The following is a 22,208-nucleotide window of genomic DNA, read 5'->3' as shown; positions in this document are numbered from 1 at the left end:
TCTGTAAAAGCCAGCAGGAAGGACCTTCCATGCCCTGCTCCCGTTTGGGTGCCCCAGGGTGAGTTCCAGCAGTGCTGCAGCTCCTGCTGTGCTGCAGAATTCCTGCTATTGGGAATCCCCATGGTGCCTCCTCTTTTTCCAGTCCCTCCTTGCATCCAGAGCACAAAGGAAGGGAATAAAAGGTAAGCTGTGGAGGGAATAAAAGGCCAAGCGAGCCCTGTGTGAGAGCAAGTGAGTGTGTAGAGCTTTGAATCATCTGGCTCCGTGTTCATCCGCTGCTCCTGGAGACAGGGGGAGCTGGAGGGAAGCGGAGGAGTTGAGGAAGTTCACGAGCAGAGTGCTTGTACTGTTTCTGGCACAGAATTCCCAGGCATGTGTGTCCTTTCCCAATGCCATGGAGCTCCCGTGGTGGGGCTGGGAGAGCCTCGGGAATGCTCAGCTCCAGCAGGGACACCTGGGACAGTTCCTGAGCACAGGGACTTTGCCTTCTGTCTGCAAAGAGCCTCTCTGGGTGAAAAGCTGGAGACAAACACTGCAAATCCATGCTGTCCCAGGGCAGCCTAAAGATAAAAGTGTTATGATGCTCTGTAATTACAGTCAGCCTCCAAGAAGATGCTTTATGAGGGCATGAATCAGCTGCTCAGCTCCTACAGAAGGAAATAATGTGATTTTTAAACTATGCTGGGGTTTAATTTGACTCAGCAGCTGTTTAGAGGTGTTTCTCCCTTCACAAGAATTTCCAGCTGTTTGAGAGTTTGGATGACAGAGGAAAAAATACATATATATATATATTTAAATGATGGTCCTGCCTAGTTTCAGATACCTACATGTGCCAGGGTGAAGCACAGCCTTTTCCAAAGCAAAATGAAAGCATCAGTTATGTGCAGCTTAGGCTGAAGAAGTTAATTAGTATGTAGGTGTTATTTAAATAGCTAAATGGGACTTTATTGGGATGCTAAAATGGATTTGGCTGAGTTAAGTGCCTTTTTCAGGAGTACCTGAGCTCCCTCCAGTTTCAAGAGGTCAGAGCTTACCCCACACTTACTGGCTTTTACCTTTGAGTGTCCTCCTGATAAAATTGTTGCTTTTGTGGAGATTCAATATTTAGGTTACATGGAAAGTAGAGAGATTGAATGCAAATTGAAGCCTTTTTTTTTTTATTTTATTGCAAAGCAAAAATGTGCAACATGTCCAGGGCTGTTAATTAGTGTCTCCCTGCCAGCAGCAGGTGGGACAGTGCAGCTCCTGGCAGCATTTTAAGCATTTACTGATGATAACATTTATGGCGGAATGTGCAATGTAAGACGTTTTATTTTGATGCTTTCTCAGAAAAAAAAAAGAAAAAGAAAAGGGACAGAATAAATCAGTTTAAATTAAACAGCAGCAAAAGTGAAATTAGCCATTTGTGGTTTCAGCTCCCTGGCTGCCCTGGTGAGCTCTCTATCAGGGGGAATCAAAGGCAATTTTTAAGCAGCTCTTGTAGGTTGTGCTTTGAAGTGACTGCTGTAGATGTCTTATAAGAAGCAGCTGGGCTGTATTTTTCAATTTTAGATACAGGCCTTGAAAAGCCACCAAGCAGCAGAATGTCCCTGTGTGTGTCTGTGGAACTTACTGTGTGTAGAGCAAGGTACAGAGCACACCTCAGCTCCTGATTTCTTCTGCCATGACCAGCTGTGCTGATGCTAAGCAGCAAACACCACTGGGAATTCACAGAAATTGTTTTTTAGATCCAGGGAAGTGCAACAGATTCCTCTCACTATGCACTAATTCCTCACAATGGTGCACAATGGTTTGTAGCTCACTGCAATTGGATCTTTCATCTTAACTTTTGGAGTTTCTTCTCCTCTTTCCCTTCTTTGTTTTCAGCTTTTCCTCCTTTTTAGTCTCCTTCACAGTTTTCCAACTGACCATCTTCTCCATACACACACACAAAAATCCAGTATTTTTCTGCTCTGGATTCCATTTCTTTTCTGCAGTTCTGTGTAGGAACACAAGACTTCACAAGCTCCAGCATGGATGTCTGAGGAGTTACTGAATCTTCAGGTGAAAAAGAAACCACATAAACCCCTATTTTCAGAGCTGGTAAAAGCAACTTATAGATTAATTGCTCCAAGAAACACAGGGAAAGAGGCTCCATCCCGAGTTAAATGGATTAAACCTCAGCTTGTCCAGTTGCACAGCAGCTACACAGCCACAGCCCCGTGGACACCCCAAAAATCTGCTTAAAAGTTACTCCTGTGGGACTCAACTCCCTCAAATCAATATTTAAAATGTCCCTCAACACCAAGCTGTCTTTGTTTTGATGCCATTTTTCCCCCTTTAATAATGATTCCCATGATTTTAAATCTCTGCAGAGTTGTGGTCAAACACAGAAGGCGCCAATGCCAAATCCGTGGAGGATTATCCATGGCAGGAGGAGATGACACAGGGAGGCTCAGGCTACAATTCCTGAGAATTTTCTTAACAGCAAAAGACTTTGCTAAGAGTTATGTGATGGAATTCGTGCTGGAACACTCTGGAAAAAGTTCTCTAATTTTTATGCATTCAAAGCTCTGCAGATTTTCACTTCAATTTGCTCCACAGAAACTGATCTAAATGTAAAGAATGTTTCCATCAACATCCTTTAGCATAAATGATACACTGGAAACATTACCAAACATTAAGTATTCAGTTACATCCCAGGGTCCCATGGCTTTTATTCCACATACAATGCAATGTATGAGGCCTGGAGCAGGCTGAGAGGTAAAGGTTAAATTATGGATATGTATTCAGCTTTTGAGAAGTCTGAGAAGCTGTCAGGCCCTGCAGCCCCTGTGCCATGAAAGGCTTGTCAGCACGTGTTCCCAGAGCGGTGGGAGATCCGCGCTGGCAGCCCACGGAGCCGAGCAGAGTGGCAGCAGCTGAAAGGATGGAGAAGAATAGAACGAGTAGTGGTCTATAAACCCACTATAACTCCTGTTTGTTCCTTTGGCACTGCAAAACCACTCCAAAACAGAGGCCAACTGTTAACAGAGGCAAAGCCAACTTCATCTTTTGCAGGCTGACAAATGGTCATGTAAGTTACCAAATAACCCAAGACCTCGGGATTAAACTTCTCCGATTGTTTTCACATGATGCAACTTTAAATCTTTCTTTTGAACAGTATTAAATTTCCTTTCATTCCCATAAACTTCAGAAAAAGTTGACTGCTCTCACATTTCAGACTGTGACCCAGCTAACTTGCACTTTTCCCCTCTGCTAGTCTGGAGAACAGAATAATGAAATTCAGACAACAGTGACCAAATGTTGTTCCGTAGAACTTTCCTTTTACAAAACAGATGAATACTCCTGGGCTCCAAAACACTGCAGGGAACAAAACTTTCAAACCTTATGGAAATAAAATAGTAAGCCTGTGCAGTGACTTCATCTCCTTTATCAGATCAGAGACAATTTCACTGGAATTGAAACGGATTTTTTAAAAAATCAACTCTAAATAAAGGAAAAGAACTAAGAGATCCCACTGAAGCCATTATGGAAAAACTATTTAAAACCCCCACACCCATGTGACAAAAAACCTAAATTTCACAGAGCTTTAGAGGGAAAAACATCTTTATCATCTTCACAATTGACATAATTTTTTGTTGCAGATAGAAGTGTGCTTTCATAACACAGGAAAATAAACATTTCAGTGTTTGTGATCCACAAGGAGATAAGTAGATGCAGTGTGTGCTGTGATGGGACAAAGGGCTACAGAGAGGGACCACAGACACACTTGGGGGGTTTGGTCACTGCAGGGGCTGGAATTTCTCCCTGGAGGTGCTGAGCTCTCCGGGATCCCCCTGAAACTCCACCAAGGCAGTGCCCTCAGCATCTCACCAGACAAAGCCCTGTATTTACACAAGGAGAAATCCCTGCTGTGCTGCAGCTTTGCTGCTGCTGGGACTGGGATTGCAGTCACTTGAGCCCAGTGCAAATTCAGCCACCAGAGTCAAAATAAAGGGAGCCAAAATATATAAATCCTGCAGACGAGGTTTATGGGGGAACTAAACCAAACATTCACCACCAAGATTTAGTGCAGCCAGTTCAAGTGAATGGGGTACCTCAGCTCATGTTGGCTCCTCGGGGCACATCTCTGGGTTAGTGCTGTGCTAAACTCATGCTGATAGCAATAAAAGTTTTACATGCACAATGAGTGGAAAATACGAGATGTTAGATAGGACAATACAAGTCTATAAAGCTGATACCTAAACCCTGCTGTCAGGGCTTTGCCAAGCCCCTGCTAACTTCCATGCAAATTCCACCCATGGGTCCCCAGTTGTTCGTCTTAATTGGAAGTCTTAAAGGTGATTTGAAATGTTGTTGGAATAAAAACCTGTTTAAGATGCCAGATCCTTCACAAAATCCCTGTGTAGGCTTGCAAGTAAATAAATTGTAAAGGCAGACAAGGGGCCTTCTTATTAATCTGTCAATCCACCAGCTCTGGAATCTGCTTTTCTGCTGCAGAAATGGTGATGTTCTCCTTCCTCTAATGATTGAAGTACCTGACTGCCTCACACACCTGGCCACAAAGATGAGAATGTTTAGGAAGGTGCTGAAATCTCCTTGTTCATCCTGAGGATGCTCTGATCCTTCCTGGCAGGAGGGGCTGGGGATCCCTGCAAATGGTGTGAAGTGATGGATTATGACAATTGGGTGTAATATTGGTTCAGTTTTCCCAACTATTGCCTTAACAGCCTTCTTTCTGGATCAGATTTTTTGAGGATGGAGTTGGTTGATTCCTTTTGGAAGAAGCAAACAAACTCTGTGTGAGAAACTTGGAAGTTAGAGAGCAGTTTCACCTGCAATTACCTGAGATGTTTTACAAAAGGACAACTTGGTCATGGCCAAACTGAGCTGTGAATCCATCCCCTTCTTTTCCAGACTCAGTTCTGGGGCTAATGACATCAAATAATTACAACTCTTTCCTCCCTAAGGATGACCACAAAGCTCAGCACCTGAAGAGTGGATGCCCAGCCTGGGTGAGTGTTTGGAAGTGTTGCTTTACAAACTTCTCCCAGCGACTGCACCATGTCTGCTCCTTCAATTAACACTTCCAAAGCACCATTTGACAATGGATGTCAAATGTAATGAAAGGCTGCGGTGCCACTTCAATAAACAAAGTCATAACAACAACAAAAATAATGTGCAATAAGTGTGCCAGTATTTGCATGTGTTATTAAGCAGCTGCTGGTGTTTCTGTCCCATTGTGTCACCTTCCTTTTCCCAGAAGGGTGACATTATGTATTAAGGAGGTTTGTAATTCAGGGATGTAAAGAACAGAGTCTTCCTGAGGTATAAATATATAGATATATTTATTTATATATATAAAATTCCAGGGTAATACACACATGAAAGAACTGTGGTCTATTTCAAGGCTTTTCCTTTCATCTTTCCCACAGTTTTCTGCCAATTTGCAAAGTACTCCCAGACCATAGACTGAACTAAACGATCTGAAGGAGGCTGACCTGCACCTCCTGATGCTCCCTGTGTCATTCCCCAGGGCCACACCTGTCCCCTGACCCTGCCACTGCTCCCTGCCACGTTCCCTATGGCTCACTGATCCTTCTCTTTCCTCTGAAAGCAAAGAAAAATTCCACCTGAGGAGACAGAGCAGTTGCAGACTGGCACAAATGCATCTCCTCCTCATCAGCCTGATCCTGACCTTCAGGATAAAATTATTTATTCTCATATCTCCTGTCCCTTTTAAAGAAACATATTATTTATGCTGCACTTGCTCCTGAAATTCCACTGGAAAACAAAGCTGGCATCAAGTGGACAATGTTTTTACCTGAGTTAGACAGAATTATCTTCCTAAAGAACTCAGTGTAAATTATGTCCAAATCTTCCATCTTTAAAAAGTAACAGCAATTGTTGTTTTCCACCTTATGATTAAAAATCCATGGTGAAATCAGGTTAACACATGGTCTTGCCATGGATGCACAGATTCTAGGAATCCATGGAAATTCTAAACTCACTTCCAGCTTCCACTCTGGAACACAGTGGTGTAATTCCAGTTGAATTTCAAGTGGGCAAAGGGTGATGGATATGGCTTTAAATGGTGGAATCAGAAAATCTGGTACAGATTAATAGGAATATTAGTGAAAGCTGGAAAGGAAAACAAGGATTCTTTTCTAATGTGACATGATACTTAAGAACACACATTGTCAGTAACTACAAATGTGTAATGTTTCTCTTTTATTTTGCTGTACTTCTGACACGATTCTCTTACAATACTTTGCTTATCATCCTCTTGTGAGGTTTATTGTACTTACAAATCATTCCCAGACAGCTTCTTTGCTATCTTTTGTTTAAAAGAAAAAAAGAAAAAAAAAAGAATAAGAAAGTTTTGTGGATAATACATTTTCCCTGCGGGAACTAATTCCACCAAGATATTGACTACAAGCCTGTCGTTGTTTTAAAATATGTGGACATGTATCAAATGGTTGATTCTTCTCCCCAGAGTCACCTTCTGAAGCTTTATGTGATGAAGCTTTAACTTCATCCCCCAAGCATCCTGAGACCACGGAGGAGAAACTCTAATTTGTCCTCCCAAGCCAATGCTTATCCCTACCTCGAATTCTTTTTGCCATCAGATCACTGTGGATCTGATGGTCTTCAGGGCTGTGTTCACTCCAGTCCCTTTGTTTAATATATTTTTAGCCCTTCCACTGTGGGATGACAGACTGCAGCATGTTAAAGCAGGGAGAATATTTGTATTGATTTCCAAATGCTGCAGATTGAGAGCAGATGTACCACGTATTCCCCAAACGTATGTTTTAACTTTCATTTATGTGCTGTGCTGAACAGTCTGCGAGCCAGGAAGTGATTTATATCTGCTAATTGCATGCACTTTGGTAGATTTGCAGCTAAAAATAAGTGGTTTGTTTTTTAATTATAAATGATTTATCCTCTCATGCTGCATGTAGCAAAAACTTCGAAGCTAAATGGAAACTCGGAGAATCTCCATTTAGTTTCTGTGCCTACCATGGACTTTTTTTCTGTCTTTAGTGGGTTATCCCTGTGCCCAGCTCAGAGGAATCTGGATCTCATGGACATCTTACTTCAGAGAGATGAAGGAAACAGTTTTGTGTTCCAGCTGAAGAGGTGTAACAGCAGCTGCTGCCAAGAGCAGTGGTTCAGTGGAGACTCTGGAGAAGAGTCCCACTCACCTGTGCTGGATCCAACACCCCAGCAGCTGTGGGGAACTGAACTGGACCCAGTGGCTGATTTGGGGAATATCGTTCCCAGTCTCCCTCACTGAGGGTTTGTTGAATGGACTTGCCCGGGTGAACACAAGGAAACACAGGAGGTGTTAGATCAGTCAGAGCTAACCTGAAATGTCACTTCCCAGGGTCAGGGCAGGCAAGCCTGGGCTGCTGCAATCCCAGCTGCACGCCTGACCTTCCCGCCGGCACAGCTCCGGTATTCCCGGTATTCCCGTGTCCCCAGGGGAAGGGTCAGCCCCTGAGGGCACTCAATGACTGACCTGCTCATCTGCAGCCCCAGCCTCACCTTGCCCAGGGCTCTCTCTGAGCTCAGCCTGCTCCCCTCAGTCTGTCCCTGCAGCATCCCGGTGGCTGTGGGCCCTGCTGAGGCACGGATTGACTTCCCTGCTTACCTGCCAGAACCACTGAGCTGTGAATTCACTGTGCCTGGGAGTGCTGCTGGAATGGCTCCTGACGAACAGACCCTGAGCTGGTGTTGATTTCTCAGCTTGATCTCAGACCTGCCTCACCACTCTGAACTGTCTGATGATCCTGGCTGGAGCTGGGGCTGCCTTGTTCACCTGGGCTGGGGTTGCTTCAAGGTGCTTCAAGGTGCTTCAAGGACCTGAACTGGCACAAACGCAGCCACCCAGGACCCAGCAGGTGACAGTCCCTTCCACATGTCACACCAGATCCTAAAACACATCAAGCTTAGTTCGCCTTGCTCATTTCAACCCTGCTTGTTTGTTTATTGGTCAGTTTGCCCGAGGAAATAGATAATCTCTTGTCTTTTTCCTGGCTGGTGAGAGGAGGAATATGTGCAGGTTTTTATGTGTGAGGAGAAGGTGGTTCCAGACCTCAACCTCCTTCCCCTAACACGCAGCCAGATGTTTATCTGGGTTTCTTCCTCCTCTTGAAGTTCTACTAGTGTCTGACAAGAAATACAAGATTCATATGGCAGAAGAAAAGCCTAAGGGATCTGATCTAGCAGGAAGTGAGGAGGAAATTGCTTTAATCTTGTCCTTGTTTCCACTCTGCTTATGAGCTTTTTATTAAACAGTTGCTGACTTTTGAAATCCTAAACCTAACCCAAGCATCCCAGGAATGTGATCATTCTTCTGGATGGAAAGTAATTATCACTCCTAGGAGCTTCAGCCCGCTTTGGCAGTGTCCTCCACCTCCAGCAAAACTGTTGTCCACCATTGGAAGGAGGGAATTCCAACCCTGCTTCCCAAAAACTCAGTTTCTGATCACCAGAGAGAGGGGAAAGCATGTCTGGGGGCTGGTCTGGTTGACAAAGTGGGGATTGGTCACAGGTTGGACTTGATGGTCTTGGAGGTCTTTTCCAACCTCAACGATTCTGTGATTTCTGTGAGAAATGTTCCCCACCAAGTGTAATAATCCCATAGATTGCGGTTACTGTATCAGAGGCAGATCCTTGGGAAGGGGAAGGGATGGAAACCCTGTGGGATCTACAGTAATCCCACAGACTGTGATTACTGTATGAGGGGCAGACTCTTGGGAAGGGATGGAAATCCTCCCTGGGCAGTGACTGAGCACTGAACAGAGAGGGTGTGGAGTCTCCCTCACGAGATATTCCAGAACCCTCTAAACACAATCCCATGCTCTGGGATGTTGGAGCAGGGAGGTTGACCAAATTACCCGCTGTGATCCCTTCCAACTCGATTCTACGATTCTGTGTTTGGTCACAGGTTGGACTGGATAACCTCTGAGGCGATTCTGTGCAGAGGGTTCCCCCCGCAAATGCGTCAATCCCGCAGGGATTGTATGAGGGGCAGACCCTCGGGAAGGGGAAGGGAAAGGGGAAGGAAAGCTCCCCTCGGAGCTCCGTCAAGGCCGCCCCGGGGCAGCTCCTCCGCGGCGCCGCCGGCCCTGAGCGGGACAAAATGGCGGCGCGGGCTGAGGGGACTGAGGCCGCTGAGGGGAGCCGCGAGGGGGCGCTGCGGGCTCGGGCAGCGCACGCCGGGCGCTGACAGCGGGCAGGGCTGAGGGCTGAGGGCGGCGGCGGCCCTGCTCTGCTCCCTCCCCGCCCGCGCCGCCTTCCCCGCCCGCCGGCACTGCGCGGGACGGAGGAGCGGCGGCCCCGCGGTGGATGCGGGAGCAGCGCCGGCTCAGGAATGCAGCAGCCGGGCGGCGCGGACGGGAGCCTCCCGCTGCTGCTGCCGCTGCTGCTGCTGCTGCGCGCGGGCAGCCGCGCCGAGCCCGGGGACGCCACGCAAGGTGAGGGGGAGCGGCGCTGAGGGGAGCCCGGGCGGGATGAGGGCAGCGGGGCCGGCTGAGGGGAGCCCGGCGGCGCTGAGGGGAGCCCGGCGGCGCTGAGGGGAGCCCGGCGGCAGTGAGGGGAGCCCGGCGCTGAGGGGAGCCCGGCAATGGGGGAACCTGGCGCTGAGGGGAGCCCGGCGGCAATGAGGGGAGCCCGGCGGCAATGAGGGGAGCCCGGCGGCGCTGAGGGGAGCCCGGCGGCGCTGAGGGGAGCCCGGCGGCGCTGAGGGGAGCCCGGCGGCAATGAGGGGAGCCCGGCGGCTCCAGTGCTGCCCCCGCGCCGCCTCCCGCTAACCAGCTCGGGGGTTTGTACTCTATCTGTGTTTAATTGCTTCGTAAAAAAGCTCTTTGCGAGTGTTGGGGCCAGTAACATAGCCAGGCGGTCCCGCTTTGCGGTCCGTGATTGATGGTGCCCGAGGTGTGTTATCACACTTGTCCCTCGGATCCAGCTCTGAGGGCATGTTTTGCCATCTCACCCCGCTTGTATTCCTAAAAAATGTTTGTTTATTTATCTATTTATTTCTTCTCCACAAAAAGAAAGCGTCTCGGTTTTGTTGTTAGCGACGGACAGTTACCCCGCGATCCTTGCGTTCGATCAGGGCTCTCATTCCAGCCTTTTTGCCAGTGATTTACGTGTAAACCAGGCAGAAAGAGACTTTGGAATCGGGATAGCTGGAGCTGGGCAAGGACTGCGTCCTTCAGGCCAAGTCAGTAAAAAGTGAGCAGTGTTTTTGGACGCCTGCATGAGAATTTCGGCAAGAGTTGGAAATGCGTGAGCTCCGGCTCCTCCGGAGGGTTTTATTGCTTAAATCACAAGCCACCTCTGAGAAGCCCTGCTTGATAATATGGCTGTATTTAATATTCAAAGAAAGGGGGAAAGTGAATGCTACAGAGAGAAAGTTGATGAAAAAGCCAAAATTACACCCAAATTGTAAATAAAGAGGGATAACTGCCTTTAAGAATTGCTTGTGGCTACCAGATATAACTCTCTTGTCCATATCCCTGTGCCTGGATTTCTCCCGGAGCTCCAGCGTGTCCCCAAGGATGCAATTCCTGGGATTGTGTGTGGGGGAATGGATCTGTTTGAATGATTTCCCGATGTCCCAGCGCGGCTCACAGGAGTCTCGTGGTGCAGATTCAATGGCTGGATGAGTTCTGGTTTGGGGTTGGAATTCTTCATGACATCTCAATGGGAAAACTTTCAAAAGTTGTTTTCTAGTGTCTCCAGGGAATGCTGTGTGCGCTTAACAAATAGCTGTGTTTTTAGAAGGGGAAAAAAGGTCATTTTCCCTCTTGTTTTTCAGATAATTTCAAAGCTTTAGGGTCATATGAATTTTTTGCATGTTTCAAAGAGCCTGGAAGGGAAAAACAAAACCCCATGAACATAAAGCAACTGATCACATTGGGTCCAAAACTGACCATTTCTTGTTTACTGTGAATTCTGCTGGGAATATCTATCAGAGGATGAATTCACCTTTATCTATGACTGTTAATCTGGTCATTGCAGTACAATTCACTGAGGGATTTATCTCAACATAAGAAAGCATTTTTTTGAGTGAGGACAATAATTCAGTGGAATGATCACCCCAGGGATGTGGTGGAATCCCCACTGCTGGAGGTTTCCAAGAGGAGACTGGATAATCTCAGCCAGGCTCCCTTTCCCACAAAAGGCTGGACCAGGTGATCTTTCCAGCTCCCTTCCAACCTGGACTGGGATCTGGGATTATGAACAGTTACTTTCCACAGTGAAGTATTTCCTGTATTTTAAGTAATATCTTTGGCAAACGCTTACCGTGTGGATTCATGGGCAGATCAAGGGATTTATTTACTTTTTTTATAGATAAACATCTATCACATGGTACAACCACATACTATGTTTTCTCCCAAACTAGGTTTTGTGGAAGAATAAGGGAACCTGAATATCTAATACTAACTAAAAAAAAAAAAAAATCAAAGAAAAAGCCTGTTCTAAAATGTTTCACAAATTTCTTTAAGGTGACTGTAGTGGTTGGGTAAATAGATTTTGCTCCATCAGAAACCCAACCCATACAGAATCTCCAGCCCCTACCCTTTAACCCTGACATTTTCAGAAAGAGAATGTGGACCACTGTCTCCTGCTGCTGCCTTTTTGTCCATGACCTTTCCTTGCAGGGAGCAAAACAACCCCAAAAGCTTTGTACATTCACACTGCCTTTAACTCGTGCTCTTCCCAAGGGTGCTCACGGGCTGCCCCAAGTGTTCCAAATAAAAGCACAAAGTTAATGTCAATGTAAGGAACAGGAACTCTCCAGCTTGGATATTTTTTTGCAGGATGTGGCTCTGGATATTCCCAGTTCAGCTTGATCGTTGTTCCTCCAGATCATGTAACTTTGTGAGGAGTCAGTGTGACAGAAATGTGAATAATAGAAAAACATTTTAAAAGTATGTAGTAAACCCACAGATTTCGAGATTGTGTTTTAGATTGTAGGGGTGCTGCTGATTTCCTTGAAAGTTGTGAGATAAAGTTCCACAGCTCTTGATTAGTCCCTGTGGTTAATTGTTTCATCTCTAGGTCACAGGCTGCTGCTTCAGCCACTATCCAGGAATGAGTTTAAAAACAAACAAAATGCTTTTGTTGCCTTAAGCCTCTAAGAGGATGAGAGAAGATGTCCCTGTTTGAGATGGCAACCTTGTATTTCTTGACAAAAGTGGCTTGAAGTAGCAACAAATTATCTTCAGGACATCGTTTCTTTGTTTCTATAATTAACTCCTACTGAAACTGCCGTGTTAATTATGTCCTCACAGGGATTTAAAGCATTGCAAATGAGAGCAGGGCAGGGGAGTATTTTCAAGCTTGTGCATGGATTTAAGCAGGCAAAGAGGGGAAAAAAGTTTCCCTGAGGTGTGACACTGGATCCTGCTTTTTGGAAACAGATGTAGAAATCCAGCAGTCTGCTGGGACTCCAAAGAGCACCTCAGAGTTGAAAACTCCTTTAAAAAGTCTCTAACTAAATGCAGCTGCTTTACACACGGCGATTGTCTTGCAAGCCAGAAATATGTAGAAAGTTAACTCAGACAAAAGGAAAAGTGTAAACCTTTCCTTCCCCAAGCCCTGGAAAAAAACCCTCAGTCATCCTCAATTGCAAATTCGATGTTCACACAGTCGTGCATGTTTTTGAAATGTCTCGTCTCAAACAGCTTTTAGGAATCTGCTTGGTTGTGAGCTGCAGTTGTTTCCTGCTGCAAAGTCCTGCTGTTTGTCCTCCTGTCTCGCTGTGATGTTCTCACCTTGCTGGAGGTATCCCGGTGATGGGTGCTGCTATTTCCCCCGGGAAGTCGCTCCCTGAGCCGAAGCAATCGCGGCAGCAGCCCTGGCACAGCTGGAGAGTCTCACACCCGGCCGTGCCGAGGTGGAGGTGTGACGGGGATAACCCAGCCTGCATTCTGACAGAGACGCCTCCGTGCTGAAACACTGAAATTAATAGCAAATGAAGTTATTTTGCTGTGAAGATGCTGCCTTTCATCCAGGTTTCTCCTTTTAACGACTAGCAAACCCAGGCTGTGTCTTGAAACCAACTCCCTAAAGCTGAGCTTAAAGAAATTCTGGGTTGTTTGGGGCTGCCCCAGGGCCAAACAGTTGACTAATAAAGTGATTTTGTAGGGCTTTTGACATCCTGGTTTTTTTTTTTTGAGGGGGGGGGTTGTTGTTTTTTCCCATTGTAATCAAGGAGATATTGAAAGTCAAAGAATCTGCTCATTTATAAATGGAGCAACAATGAAATGAATAAATGAAAGCTGTTGTCAGTGGTGCTTTGGAAATAAAATACTGAAGGATGCCTCTGTAGGTTTGGTGATTAGTTTTACATCCTTTATGATGAAGTGCTTTAAAATTCCTGAAATTCTACATTTGGTGTAAAGTTTCATTTGGTCAGGTGCTGTAGAGGAAGTCACAGATTTTTTTTCTGTCTGTTTACAAGCAGAGCCACTGCTGTCCTTGCCAGGAGTGTGGCTTGTGAGAGGTTTGGACATGTTTAATGTCATTTAATTGGGCTGAAACGACAGGATGGACAGGAGGGCTGTGAAGTTTGCCAAGGTGGAAAAATTGAATAGTTTCTGCTTAAATATATATCACTAGTGTGTGATGTAATAATAAAGCTCTAAATATTACTACTCTTTAATAGCAGAGTTCTTTGAAGTCCCCCAGGGAATATAATGTAAAATAAAAGAACTTGCCTATATTTGGAACCTAATGCAATGTGATATTGAAAATGGTGCTCTGCCAAAGGCAGGCAGCTTGGGGAAAAGAAGTAGCTTGAGAAAGGAACCCTTCAGTGAGGAAAGCAATAACCCAGGCTCCTCAGCACACTTCCATGCCAGCATCCTGGGGTGAGGAAGATTGCTTTCCAGGATCTCCTCCTGAAGTGGAGACACTGCAGTGCCACTGTTTCCAAGTAAATCTGCAGGGCAGCATATGAAAGGAAGTGGCTGTGGGCTGGTGGAAAGAACACCATGGCTCATTTTGGTGGGATGGACACAGATCTGGAGGATGATTATTAGATAGGATTCCTGAAAAAATAGTGCAGAGTGGTCACCAAGAGGAGCAGAAAGGCACTGCCACAGAGGAGGGATGACAGGGATAAATGAACTGTGGGGCCAGGGCTGTGCTCCAGCAGGGCTGTGCACAGAGCTGGCCTTTCTCTGGGGTTTCTCAACAAGTCATTACATGGAGTTCATGCCCAAGGCAGCAGCAGAAGAAAGCTCAGGTCAAGGCTGCTTTGTTACTTCACTGAGTTCCACAGAGGTTTTGTGCTTGATACCATGTTCTAACAAACCCCTTTGGAGAGCTGTGTGGAGTCTGGTTGAGCAGAGAGGGTAAAGGCCAGCAAAAAATGCAGGACATGTCCTGTATCTCTGCTGTTGGTAAGGGCTGGTGCTGTGTCGGCTGGAATGTGCCAGTTTGGAGCTGCTGCTCCAGGCATGGCTCAACCCACCTGGGCCCTTCTGAGATTTCCTGATCTCTTTGCTCTTGTGGCCAGGGACAGGGCTCTGGGAAATGGCTGAGGCTGGGTCAGGGGAGGGTTAGCCTGGAGATCAGGAAAGGTTCTTCCCCAGAGGGTGCTGGGCACTGCCCAGGCTCCCCACGGAATGGGCACAGCCTGAGGCTGCCAGAGCTCCAGGAGTGTTTGGGCAACACTCTCCGAGACTGTGTGGGATTGTTGGAGTGTCTGTGCAGGGCAGCAGTTGGGTCAATGATCCTTTTGGGTCCCTTCCAGCTCAGGATTCTCTGATTCTATGATGTCACTGGAGACAGGGATCCTGGGCTTATTTATGGTGCTTTGGGAACATTGAAGGCAAAGAAAATCTGTCTGGTCTTTGTGTCAGAGAAAGCTGAAATGAAGTAATAAATAAATAAGGCAAGTCCCCATGTGTGCAAGCAAGCCACTCTCCCCAGGGGCTCGAGCAGAAGTGCTGGTAACTCTGTGTGGATGTTGCATGGTCTCTGTAAGCCCTGCTGATGCTGAACTGTGCTGCACAGAGATGTTTTTTCACTCACCCACAGATATTTGGGACTAGTTTTAAGATAGGACTTTGCCATCCCAGTATGCACTGGGAAAGTTTCATAACTGGATGAGTTCTTGAGAAAAGTTACTGCAGACTCCAGGGGAAGCCTGCATTTTATTAAAAGCTTTTTTTCAAGCTGCTCAGGTCATATGTTGAAACTGATATGGCACGAGGGCTTCCTGTGACCTTCTGCTCCTTCCCTCCCAGGGCTGTCCCTGGTGTGTCCCCCTGTCCCGTTCCCAGATGCTGTCTGTCTGCAGCAGAGCCCTGAACATCTGCTGCAGGCAGCTCCAGGAAGGAGCTGGGATGGTGGAGCTCTGAGCTGGAGCAGCAGGCCATGGGAAATGGAGAGATCAGAGATAAGCGAGGGAAGAACGCTCGGCAGCTTTATAACCTCCTCACACATTCCCTCCAGCCACTGGGAACACAGGAGGGGATGCTCTGCTTATCCTGAGAACTTGAGATTGGCTCTGGAAGGATGTGCACTTCCACAGCCACAGTGTGATCACTGCTCTGCAAAGGGAGCTGCTCTGGTGGCCCAATTCCCCTGAAGATGCCAAGCCAAGCTTTAAAGGATGGGTGGTGTGAGTGTAATAATCTGCCTGAGAGTGCCTACAGTGTAGCTGATCCACGGGGAACACCATGGCTGCTCCTGCAGAGAGAGAACACATCCCTCTGTGCTGGAGAAGGGGGCATTAGGATCTGTGTGGCCTTCATTTCAGAATTCATGAGGCCCTTTAGCTCTTACCATGTTGACATCCACTTTTGGGGAACATACAACTTGGAGAGAGGATTTGTTTGATTTAGTTTCAGTAATTCTGTTCTCAAAGATAAGTGATGTCGAGCACAGAGATGTGTCTAGAAGAAGACCTTGGTCAGATGACAAAAAAAATAAAATCATTGTTAGAACTAAGATTAGATCTGGTTTTGATCACGTGAGGTCCATTTTGCAAAACCTCTGTCAACCTTTCTCCCTGTGGAGGGAATCATCCTCATTGCCCAGGGAATATCACTCACCTGTGACACCATTATAGAGTTAATGTATATCTGAGCACTGTGCAGTCTACTCTGTATTTACAACAGCTCTTGCCTCTCCCAGTTTTTCCTGTAAGGGGTCAGTTATCATGGGTGAGCATCTCTTCTCCAAAATTAACTTGGCTTCAAATGAAAGGAAGTGTCTTTATAATTGTTTTGTTTACTCTGAAGTACTTGATGTGCTGAATAAGTAACAACATTCTGTGTGTTTTCATTTTCAAATTTTTTTTGGTGTATGTTAATTATTCATTCCATATGTTTTGATTTTTCTTTATAAAACACATTATCTCTCTGTGAATTTAATGAAAATCTGTAGCATGAAGGAGACATCTCTTTTTCTCCAAAACGTGCTGAGTGGAGAGAGCACCACGTTGAGCTCTGCTTTCAGTGTGTTTCACCTACAGTGACAAGAGGTCATTTAATTCCCTGCTGATTGTCAGGAAGATGGATTTATATCATTAAATGCTTTCAGGAGGCCAAGGAATAGCTCGTGGTGGACCTTTGCTTCTGCCTGCTGGCATCTCTGAGGCTGAAACACTTCATGCTCACCAGAGGATGTTTCTGAACTGAGGGCCCCTGACTTTTACATTCACTTTTCTTGGCAGCCTGACAGAGCCCAAGTCTGGCAACCTTTGTAAGTGAGATGCAACAAGCCTCACTTATTTTAGCTATTGCTCTGTCACTGTGTTTTTAATTTACTGTAATTCAATAACTGACACAATGCTGGAATAAAAAAATGGGCTGTGAACATTCTCATAGACCTTGGAAGTCCAGCTCAGGGCAAGATTTAGCTTTTAATTAACACTGTCCATGAGATTTATTGTTAAAATTGCATCCTTTTAAATAAGTGAATCTGAAGTTGATTAAGAGATGAATAATTGAAACCTCATGTGGGATAACAGAATGCATTCTAGTGGATGCAGCAGTGGAGCACCACTGGAGCTGCAGACCCCTTTTCTCCCGAGTTTTGGGTCGTTCTCATAAGCTGGATGTTGTTGTTGTCTTTTCTGTGTAGGATTTGTTGCTCTGTGATGAAAAAAAATGTGTTATTCACTCTATTAAGAACAGTAGCATTTTACCTGTGTATAAACTGGATTCTTGCTACAGCAAAGAGCTTTAGGAAAGCCTTTGGACACCCTGGTAAAAAGCCTTAAAGGGTTTTTGCTTCTTTCAGTCTCTCTGCTACATAAATTCTCCAAAAAGAGGCCCAGGCAAGGGAAGAAGCTGTAAAGGCATCCCCTCACTATAGGGGAATCTTAGTCATTAGCAAAATTATATTTCATATGGGATTAAAAGAAAATATTGTCCTGATTTTCTGGTGTTATAGAGGGAGAGATGATATCTGATTTGCCCTTTTTCTTTTGAGAGCCTGTTTGTAGGATGTGATTTATGTTCTTGCATTCTCTCTTTGTGACTGATCTATTTTTAAATCCTAATGAGTATTTCTGACTTTGTGTAGTGAACCCTGAGCAGTAGTAAAACGTTCACAACTTGAGAGTATTTTATGTGCAGAACTTTGACAAATTTCTCTCAAAATCTGACTCTACTTTCCCCAGCAGTGAATACAGTCCTGATATGAGGAGGTGTGTGATCAAGCCCTCTCATTTCAGGCTGAAAACCTCCAGGGAATGTCAATACCAATATTTTGTTGGTTGAGCTGTTCAGGGTGAGACAGAGCAGGCTGGGCATTAAGTGAACTGGGCCATTCCTTCCTTCCTGGACTGGTTTCACTGGGGAGCCACATTTAACTCTGAGCACACTTGTGGCTCTGCTTTCAGCATTTCTGTAGGTCCTTATAGTTCTGGGGAAGTTCTTTGATCTGGCTTGAAAACTTCAAAAGTTGAGAGTTGGTACTGGGGGAAGGAGGAAAAGGTGGTCTCAGTGTTGATAGCAGGTAAAGTGAATTTTTAGGGAATTTCTTCAATAAAGAAGGAGAGACCACCTGCAAACTCACTGTTTTTCCTTGCCCTTGAGGTTGGGCAACAATATCTCATGGTGGGAGTGACTCCTGTGAGCAGGGCACCTTTACAAGGATTTTTGGGAATCTGAACATTTCATCTGACAACACCTCTGCTGTCATTTTGGCACATGTTCTCTTCTGTCATGCAAGAGAGAGGACTCAGTTCTGTTTAGTTCTCTCATCCAAGGCCATTCTGAAGACTCTGGGCTTGGAGCTCTGAAGCGCTGGGTGAATATTTTGGTCTCTAATGTATTTATCACGGAATACCTCTGGCCCAGTGGTCCCACCCAGCTTTAAAAATCCCTGGGTAGCTCTATAGCAATCCCCCTTTTCAGGAACAGTTTGACAGAATGCAGCACCAAAGCCTTCCCTGGTGGTGTTCTCTGTCAGTAAATGAGTGAAGCTGTGGCCTCAGGCAGCACAGCCCATCCAGCAGGGTCACAGCAGGGACAGCAGTGCTGTCACTGCCTTTGCTTTGGGAAAATCACAGAGTTCAGGCTCCTGCACAGGTTTGTACATTGGGTGTTGTTTATTTTGTTGTCAGCTCTACAGAAATCCCCTACCCAAACCCTGTAATTGTCGGATGTTCTGTTATCCTATTCCTCCTGCCAGTTATTATCTCCTGAGATTATCAAGGGTAACTTCACCTGGACTAATTGTAATAACTGAAAAGGCCTGGGGGGAAGAATTCTGTCTCAGCAGTGCAAGGAGGGATTAAGTGTGTATATATTCCATGTAATTTGCTGAGAGGTGTCTGTGTACAGATCTGTCAGAAGAACTGTAAAATCATTTGAAACATTGTGAGGGATGGATGTGTGGTGATAGGAGGCTCAACTTTCTTCAGCTTTTGTTGCATTATCCCACTGAAGTCAGTTTTATAGGCTTTTTTCTGCCCTTGCCTGTGTAAGCTGGTGTCAGGCTCCTTGAGAAGGCACTTATGTTCTTGAAAGATTATTGTGCTAATTTAGCTTTCATTTCATCAGGTATCAAGGCTTGATATTATCCTGCTGTTTGTCACTCTGCTCCTTCTGGGAATTACTGACACCAGAGATGCTGGGGATTACATGGAAGATGACTGAGGTGCAGCAAGGAAATAAATAGTTTTTGATCTCTACTTGCTTTGCTGTCCTAAAGATCCTGCAAGATCCTAAAGCTCCTGGTTATGGCTCAGTCATTCAGCAGTGCTGATTAAGACAGTCAATCTGAGCAGCAGAGCCTGACAGATTTTCTGCCAGAATCCTTTAGAGGATGCATGTAATGAATCTTTTAGTAACTTTAGTGGGCAGTTGCTTTCAGCCAGCTGAAATATTTCCTGTGTAAAGGAAGACAGACTTTCCACGTGAAAGTCATGATGTGCCCACCCCTGGTGTGGGATACTATTGCCCTAAAAGAACTCCAAAGAATGAACTCAGTCCTGCTAATGATGGGACTTGTTACTAGTATACAAAGAAAGCAAATCGAAAATTTGTTTTGATATATTTTCTTTTTTTTTTTTTAAATCAAATCCAGTTTTTTTAATAGAAAATGCTTTTGCTGCTGTTTTTCCAGACACACTTCATTCAGCAGTGACCTAGTGTGGAGTGTCCTGGAATATTTTATCCTGAAAAACAGGGAGGTGCAGCTCTTCTCATGGACTTTGTCAGAGTCAAAATACACGTGATGCTTAAAGAAATGGGAAATGGAAGAAATATTTTGTTTTGCTCCTTTACACTGCTACAATTCCCAAGTGCTTCCCAACATCTTTGGTGTCCAAATGGTCACTGATAGCACTGAGATGGTTTTTTTCCTGTGGGATTGTGCAGCACAGGAATACTGGGAACTGGGGACAGCCCAGGGTTGTGCCGATGCCCTTTTCCCCGAGAGAAACACCCTCTGCAGAATGTGTGAAATCTGAATACTTGGGATTTTGTCTTTAGGCAGGATATAGTGTTCCCTTTGCTTCCTGCACTAAATGCCATGGGAGAAGGGATGGTTTTGATCTGTGTGTGATGTGGGGCTCTCTCAGCTTGCAGGGATGAAAGACGAGTGTCACTTCCAGCTCTGGCTGGGGGAGCACATGGGGTCTGTTCCTCCATGGCAAGCCTTGAGAAGGACAAAGCCAGGCCTTTGCATACAGGAAAAAAGCTGCTCAGGGGGGATTGGGTTTCTCCAAACAAAATATTATCCAAAAATATTAATGGAGTTAAAATCAGCAGCCAAATGCAAATGGTTCCAGTTCTTGTTCCATGTATGTTCTCATGCTCTCTACCAACCTCAATATCCCACTTTTTTCCTCCAGAAATGTATACTAGGAAAACAAAAGGCATCTCATTTGCCTACTAATAAATAATGCAGAATTCAGCCAAATCCCAATGAGAAGACACTGTTTCTGTGAGGAATATTTCTCAGACTGAATGCGGGACTATAAATAATTTCCAAATTTTAACTCCATTTGTGTGTCAGGAAAACATTTACAGTACCTGGTGAAAGCTGTTGCTACTTGAGACAATATTTGTTCTATATTTAATAATTGCATGTGCAGTTCAAGGAGAGCAATCGTTCTCTGAGCAAGAACTTTCCACATAAAGATAAAAAAGGAAATGTTTAATGCTGTGTGTTTAAATTTTGACTGGGAAGCAACTCCTGTTTTAGTCTCTTAAATGGCGTTTTTGGCTTTTATTATTTTTCTCATCACTGCATCGAGTTCTGAAATGAGTGATTTTTGTGTACATAGAGAAAGGATTTTATAATCTTCAGGATTTTTCCATTTTGCCTGAATCTATCAAACATTTGTGCACATGAAGTGAAACGGGAGGCAGCTTCAAGTGTTTCTTTCCTGTTGCACAAAGCTTGATCCTTTCTTGAGTTCTGCAGAATTTCCTACTTTGAGCCAAACTAGGAAACATTTTAGATACTTTGTACTCATTCATCTTTGATGTTTGGGGTTTGGGACTTCGGTGGTTTATTTTGGACTTTAGCCCAGGTGAAAATGTGCTGGAAAAGGGGTGCACCCGGCAGGGAAAAGTCTGGCAGGCCTTTTCTGGCCTGCACCAACAGCTTCTGACCTGGGCCAGTTTAAATCCAAGATATTTCTGGGCTTTCCATCTCATTCCTGGATACTGGGATGTCTGAAGATCCAGGAGGGTCATCTCTGGAGAGCACAAGCACTAAATATTTGGAAATTCACTGTTAGTGCCTGCTTGCCAGGGTGGATTTTTTATTATTTTTTGGGGGGGGGGGTGGTTTGTGTTTTAATAACAAACTTGCCCTCTGTGGGAGCTGAGCTTTGGAGGTAAAACAGTGTGCACTGAACTTTGGGATTTGCTCTGTCTTTGGTAAAAGGCTTATTCAGAAACGCTGGGAGGTTTGAAGGCACCATCCCACAGTGCAGCTGCTTTTTCACTCACATTCCTTAGCAGGAACAGAGCACACTTGGGACTGTGCCTTTGAGCTGCTCTGATGGATCATTTCTATTGGCAATTCAAGGTCCTGGGGGGTTGTTTGGGTTTCAGTGGATTCTTGTGTCAGCCAGCAACTACTTCAATGTTTTCTATGAACATTCATTTGGGAATGTGCTTGGCTTCATTGGATCTTGAAAGTCACAGGAGGAGATTTTGACCAAACCAGTTCTCCTTACACTCATGTAAATTCAGGATAAATTCATCCTGTACCCAGTGCTGGTAATGAACTGTTAAAGAGTCCATGATAAGTGCTCCATCACATACTTTGCATACATTTTTTAAAATACATTTTTTGTACACATGGGTCAGTCAGAGGTTTACCTGAACCCCTGATGTGGTGTTAGAGATGTGCAGCAGCTCAATCCCTCCATGCACATGAAGAACAGCAGAGAAACACTAGAAGCCATGAAGTCCTGCAGCAGTGCCAGCTCCTCAGTTGGTTTGTGTTTGTAAGCAGATGCTTCTTCTTTAATCTGAGGAGAGATTGGTGTATTATCCACGGAGGGACTGATTTACCAGGAGATGCAATCAATTTGTTCCCAAGCACAGACATGCCTGGACTAATACAATACAGGCACACCAATAACACTGCAGTTTGCAATGTTTTTTTCTTATTTTCCATTTTTTACTGACTGGGGTTATTAAAAAAATAAATAAATCCATCTGTACCACTTCACTTTTTCAGGGAAGAAGGTACTGAGGAGCAGGATTACAGATGTTCACGTG

At 45.2% G+C, this 22,208-nt stretch overlaps 1 protein-coding gene and 1 long non-coding RNA gene across 2 annotated transcripts in view; both read left to right on the top strand.

Moving 5' to 3' along the window:
• The first annotated feature begins 205 nt into the window (after positions 1 to 205).
• LOC146433618 (uncharacterized) lies at positions 206 to 6,196 on the top strand. Its single transcript, XR_014853652.1, has 2 exons — positions 206 to 4,997; positions 5,418 to 6,196. It is a non-coding gene; the product is annotated as an uncharacterized LOC146433618 (long non-coding RNA).
• A 3,023-nt stretch (positions 6,197 to 9,219) lies between these two features.
• Positions 9,220 to 22,208, top strand: part of ROR1 (ROR family WNT receptor 1) — a 142,360-nt gene continuing 129,371 nt past the window's right edge. Inside the window, exon 1 of the mRNA XM_085067415.1 lies at positions 9,220 to 9,464. Within this exon, the coding sequence (XP_084923541.1) occupies positions 9,362 to 9,464 (103 nt within the window). The 5' untranslated portion in view covers positions 9,220 to 9,361. The remainder of the gene's footprint in view (positions 9,465 to 22,208) is intronic.

Source organism: Lichenostomus cassidix, chromosome 8, assembly GCF_008360975.1.
Source record: "Lichenostomus cassidix isolate B80296 chromosome 8, HeHo_3.0, whole genome shotgun sequence".
NCBI lineage: Eukaryota > Metazoa > Chordata > Aves > Passeriformes > Meliphagidae > Lichenostomus > Lichenostomus cassidix.
The sequence above is the reverse complement of the archived record's forward strand: the minus strand, read 5'-3'. Positions and strand labels throughout refer to the sequence as shown.